This window comes from Schistocerca cancellata, chromosome 8 (genome assembly GCF_023864275.1).
Source record: "Schistocerca cancellata isolate TAMUIC-IGC-003103 chromosome 8, iqSchCanc2.1, whole genome shotgun sequence".
Taxonomy (NCBI): Eukaryota; Metazoa; Arthropoda; class Insecta; order Orthoptera; family Acrididae; genus Schistocerca; species Schistocerca cancellata.
The window spans coordinates 187729573-187735791 of NC_064633.1; the positions used below are offsets into that span (position 1 = coordinate 187729573).

General features: G+C 35.3%; 1 protein-coding gene across 10 annotated transcripts in view; it reads right to left on the reverse strand.

Annotated features, from left to right (window-relative positions):
- Nucleotides 1-3176, reverse strand: part of LOC126095313 (protein polybromo-1) — a 326966-nt gene extending 323790 nt beyond the window's left edge. For 8 of the 10 annotated variants that reach the window (XR_007521952.1, XM_049910110.1, XM_049910111.1 and 5 more), the window contains exons 1-4: nucleotides 2708-3031; nucleotides 2300-2415; nucleotides 2101-2220; nucleotides 970-1095 (exon numbers count right to left, since the gene is read on the reverse strand). Coding sequence is in view for 9 of the 10 variants with exons in the window: in XM_049910110.1 (XP_049766067.1) it covers nucleotides 970-1095; nucleotides 2101-2220; nucleotides 2300-2410 (357 nt within the window). In the remaining variant the exon portion in view is untranslated. Of the gene's footprint in view, nucleotides 1-969; nucleotides 1096-2100; nucleotides 2221-2299; nucleotides 2416-2620; nucleotides 2640-2707; nucleotides 3032-3157 lie in introns of those variants that run through there. The other 2 variants (XM_049910108.1, XM_049910109.1) reach the window with 2 other exon arrangements.
- Between the last annotated feature and the right edge of the window lie 3043 nt (nucleotides 3177-6219).

Consider the following 6219-nt stretch of genomic DNA (forward strand, 5'->3'; position numbering starts at 1 on the left):
GGACAAACTGTTAATTAATGGTTCTTTCGACTATCGGGACGTGTTGCGATGCCTGTGAGAAAATGTGAGAAGGAAACAGCCTGAAATGTGGTGAGACAATTCATGGCTCTCGCACCACGTTAATGCACCTGCACATTCACCTCTGTTGTTGCACGACTACTGCACAAAACACAGAATCACTGTGCTGCCTCATCCTCCATACTGTCCAGGCCTGGCCCCTGCAGACTTTTGTTTCTTTATTTTCAAAGTTGGAAACACCACTGAAATTGCAAAGATCTGCAACGACAGACAAGATAAGAGAAAATCTGCAGACAACACTTCACACGATCCTGCAAGAGGCGTATCAAGACTGCTTCTAGAACTGGAAACTGCATTGGGGGCAAGGTACCAATTGTGGAGGAGAATATTTTGAAAGAGACCATGCACAATAAGTAAAGGTAAGCGTAGAATAATTTTGTGAACAAACTTTCGGAATTTGTTGAACAGACCTCATAAAACATTGAATTTCAAATCACAGGATTCTTACAAAACTAGTAAGCAACATCAAAAATTTATATATCCAACACAAACCGAATTAAGAAAAAAATGATTGCCTGCAATCAATTACACTGAATGCCTCAATTGAAATATTTTTTGTAACACCTGACACAAGTAAATTACGGCAAACAAGATTATCATTAAATATGGCGCACAAAGTTATTCTTTTACCCCATTTAGGTTCCTTGCAAATGTCAGTGTTTCTCTTGACCTTTTTTTTATTAATCATTTACCCGTCGCTTCTTTGAAAATTTCTAAATATTTACTGCCTCCTTAGAATTTGAATGAGGAACTGTGGTTGGTTGGAGTTCAGAAATTAATTACTTTTCACAAATTCATAGCCATGATTCTCAGTGAGTGTGGTAAGTTCATCATATATTTTAATTTTCAGCAACTAATTGAGAAAGATAGCATTTGATAAGCCTTAAGTACCTTATAGAAAGCCTTTGCATTGTTGACCATGAGCTGAATGTCTGCCGTTAAATCATCCACATCTTCATATTCATCAGTTTTTAGCTTCTGCTGAACTTTCAGCAAGTCAATAGGATTAGTGACAACCTAAAACACACAATATATTCTGTTAATAAAATATAAACATTATAATAGTTTTTTTATAAGTATATGTTCCTTATGCAACACAATAACCTGTTGCCACATCAACATCAGTTAAATTCTTCGTAACTAGCAGAATGAATACAAAAAAGAAACCTTTCTCTTATATATTCCAAAAACCCTTTCCTCCACCAACAAAACTGGATCTACCGATACCTCTCACTTTATTAAAAAAGTGCAAACCAAATCAAATATGGATATGTGCACCAGAAACAGAATTACAGTTATTCTCATGACATCATATCCAATGGCTTCAGCTTCTCACACCCAAATTTGTAATGTTCCAACCAACAAAGACCTCAAGCTATGCTAGAGGTCAGTCTTGTCACCACAATCTAAATTCCAAAAAACTGTATAGAAGGATCAGCTCACATCAAAAGTACCAAAGATTTAGACCTTCTAATGTCAGATATTCATGATTTTTTAAAATGTTTATAGTATGGACTCTAAGAGCAAAAAAAGGTACTGAACGTCATACTCTCTCAATGCACAAATCTTTTTCAAATTTCAAAAAAAGAATATTGCTAACTTTTCTAAAAGTGCTATGAAACCAATTGAAGCAAAGTACTTCTCAAAAATACATTTTCTTGAAATATATGTTTGTTAATCCTATGGCATAAACCTGGTAAGATGTTTAGGTAGTGCAACTTACCAGAAATGTAAACAGTAGTGTAAGAATACCTAATGAACATTTGCATTATTGTTAAAAATGTTTTAAGCACTCCTTTATGATGTAGAAAAACTGTGATAATTGAGTGTATGGACTTTTATTGAAGATTATTTGGGTATTTCTAAAACTATTCTAGTGTTCCCTTAGCTCATGGGCAATTTGGACGTACTTAATATTTAAGACATCATATTAGGACATAAAAGTACGGTCAGACATGATCGTTTTCCAAATACATCGGTACTGTAATAATTTAATATTCAAATTCATAGTGATCAACTAACCTCATAATAACCTGGTTCCTGTCTTCTTTTAGGAACCCTAATAAATGCGTCGCACAAAAGTGTGCCATCATCCTTCTTATGATTCCTTATTGTGTCATACAGTTGATGACATATCTCCGCCTAAGCGTAAATGAAGAAAAAATAAGATTAGTAATCAACAGAAAAAGCATAAAACTTAAGTACCAATAATAACACAAACCGGATCTAATTTCTTCCGTTTTCTATGCGGTTCGTGAGATGCTGGTTCTTGATCCCCATCGTCGTCCTGCCCTCGGCTTTGGACGGATGAGGTACGTCTCCGTTTGCTCATTTGATCTGAGGATAAGAAACATGCTGTATAATTTTCGTTCATATTCTAGGATATTTTCACCAACAACGTTTTTGCTCACATACTCATAACCAAATAAACACACAATGGTTTTACTATGACCTATTACTATGTGATTTCAAACCACACTCCACTTTCAATCAACAATCTACGACTTACAACAGCTCCTATATTCAAAATATTGGTCGTTACCACATAAAAAGCTGCAAAAGATTGCCTAGACAAATAGCAGACTGTGTGTACAAATATATTTACAATGGCCTGAACCACAGATGATACCTTTATATACAAAAAAATTATAGCACTCAGATGGCGATAATGTTTTCTTGTATTATACTCGATTATCTATTTTGCAACATCGCTAAAGTCTCATCAGTATAGCCCACATTCGATTATAACAACACGCAACAAGCCCTGTGTTCTCATTTCCGCCATTGTGCCACAAACAAACGCTTTAATACAATTATTAATTGACATCAACAATGCGAAACTAATGTGTATCTCTACAAAGGCTTTTCTTTTGGGGTCTTCAGAAGGTCTAGCCTAATACAGTTTCATTTTCGAATTTTAATAAAACGATTTTCAAATTTTGTTGGTGATATATTGTCTTTGACTACAGTAATAATACATGTTAAACATTTAGCTAGATACATCTTTGCAGTCGAAATACTTAGGAACTACCGCCACAAAAAAAAACGACTGCAAATCAATTATGGTGTTCAGCCTTACATTTAGTGTAGGCATTATGCAGATTAGACAATGAGCAACATACGTGCACACTGGCGACAAACACTAATAGCCAATGTCATCAGCACGTAATACCACTTTCTTTGCGTTGCTGCTTTCCAGGCAGTATTCCGTGACAATGTTATATCGAAACTTGCCTACTAGTACCGCGAGCACTTCTTGAAACAAAGAAAAACGTATATATGCACTCACGACTAAAATTTTTCTGGGTGTTGTACCGCGTCCTTGTATAAAATACGCTATAAATTGAGAAACCTAAGTTTCGGCTATATTACAATCGCCTTCATAATGGCAAAACTAGGTTTGGTAGGGGGAAGGACGCCGCTATTTTTTGCAGATTGTGAGTTTTAGAGCACTGTATAGTACAAGCTGAACAATTCGTCATTTTGAATCTCACGCTGAAGGCCTTGGTTTAAACTCTATGGAGCATTTACACTTTTTAATATTCTCTTAAGGCCATCAAATGCACATACCTTACGCAGACAATATTACAGCGTAGTAAAAGTATTAGCTTACATTTGACTTTAAGTAAGTGATTAGACGAGAATTTCGAGATACGATACATTCACTTACGTTCCATGTAAGTCAAATTTGCTTTTCTAAATTTGCCAAATACAATTAAACTGTGTTACCATATCGTATTTTCTGGTTTATAAGGAACATCCAGTTAAATTTACGGTAAGAGTTGCATTCGTAAACAATTGCGGAATAAAGTTGAAATAGAACACAACAGACATAAAAATTTCATGTCAGCACTAGAGGGACTTCAATGAGTACTCAAAAAATATAACTTATCCCAATTTTATTGACTATTTCCAAAGCTTTAAAAGAAATCCTTCAGAAGTTATTTAAAAAATAAAAGACCTGCAAATATTTTGTTATTACTAACAAGCTGCGATAAAGTGTTATTAATTTTATTCTTCTATAAAGCTAACTGCTCCTTGGGAGGACATATGGTTTTCTACAGGTTTTGCGAATAAAATCAACAAACGTAGCTTACTTTACGTTACGTCGTGTTATATAAACATAATCTGCAGCAAGGTAAAATAAATTCACATCTTACATATATAATTTCATTACCACCGCTCTGCGAGCACGTCTATTCCTAAAACAAAGGAAAAAAATCCTTTTTAGTTACATTACTCTGGTAGTTGCTCGATTCTGATGTCCAATCTTTGCTCTCATGAATTTAGAAGCTACCTTATACGCACACCGATCTACAACTGAAAGAAACCGATAAAAATTTGGCAACCATGTCTGCCATTATTTGAGCAGCTTCAAGCTGCACATCCAACCATTTGACGCTGTGGAACAATAAAATTAAGCAAAATTCGTTGATTCATTTTCTTACACCATGCAAAGCATACAACACTGTCCTCCGACTGGGATTTAGAATGTCGGATTGTTCACCCTGATATATCCAGTGCTTTAATCGGTGTCAATACGCCATTTGTGGATCTTTGTTGGTCCTAGAATAGAATAAGCTAGTCATGAGGAAGACCGGTATAATTTTTTCAAAAGAAGTATCAGGTTTATGAAGCCTGTAATTAAAATACCTATAAATCTCCAAAATTTGCAATGTTTCTACTTAACACATGAAATATTCACAGACGTTTGCCAAAACCGGAAAAGGAGATTTTCTGAGCATGAGCGTCTGCAGCCTTTTAGAAAGTGTCTACCTAAGGTAGTACTGGCCACACTGCAGGCCATAACCGCAACTTGTGTGTATTCCATTAGTAAGTACGCATCTGGGTTACATAGCTTTCTGATGTAACCATGGAGGTAAAAATAAGAGGAGTTGTCATGACGTCACAAACTTGAAGCCAACCCAAGTGAAGATCCCGCCATGTTACCTACGCCAAAACATTCGCTTCTGGTGGTTTGATTCCGTGTAATTGTGAAGTGTTTTGATAAAAAACGCCAGCTTGTGTCGCTTATGGGTGTACTAATCGTTCTGATTGTAGTCTAAAGTTTAAACATATCACGTTTCATTCGTTAGTGGACTTATTTAAGCGCTATTTTCTTATATATACTTGAAATTCTGATGCACTGTTAAGTTATACAGTATGGTTTTATTTCTGTGATTAGACTTAGGATTTCCTATCAATCCAACACGAAGAGCTATCTGGAGGTGAGCAATACACTTGGTTTTCATTGTTTTGTTATTCACAAGTAACTGAAAAGTCCTGGCAAGAAATATCCTGGAAATGGGGACTGATGTTTTAAAATTCGATAATTTAATATAAAAGTAATGTAACTACATGTAGTTAGTTAAATCTTAAGTAAAATGTGCGAAACACCTGTTACAGTGGTTAAATATATATTTGTTAAAGCAAATTCCCTATCTAAGTCCAGGCTATTTAGATCATTATATTAATCACTGTGTTGTCGTGTTACCCTGTAAATTGCTGTTATTTTCCACACTGAATGTCACTTGGTAGGTACAGTTTATGAACAAAGCAGATGTGTAAACTACAGTGGGCCTGACAATCTTAAATTCCGTTCTTTTACTTCGTAATTTAACGAATCTTTCACTTTGTTGACATGACAGCTGTCTTGTTTATATCATCCCTGCAGACATCTATGGGACACCAAAGGAAATAAGGTAAGTTTCTTGCAAACTTGAACATTTAAAATTTGCATTCGACTTGAAAATGCAACGAATGCAAATCGGTGCCTCTAAACTATCAATAATTGCTTTTGGAGTTCTGGCTTTATCAATTATCGACACAAACACAATGAAAGTGAATAGAAATGGATTAAGAAAGCACGCTATTCATAGCACATACTTCTCTTCTCGGTTATTCGAAGTGTATAAACAAAAAGGAATTACAGTACTGAGACCAGAAGCGTCATGTTTTCGTGTCGTAGTACTGTATCGAATACGCATTTAAGACCAGAAAAACGTATGAAGTTGCGTTCCTTATGCTGTGTTGTTCACTAAAACAGTGTAACATTTACTATATAAAATAAATATCGCGTGCACAAGACAGAAATAACGAACAAGAAGCAATTGTAAACACTCGTCTGCTAATGTTTTGGGG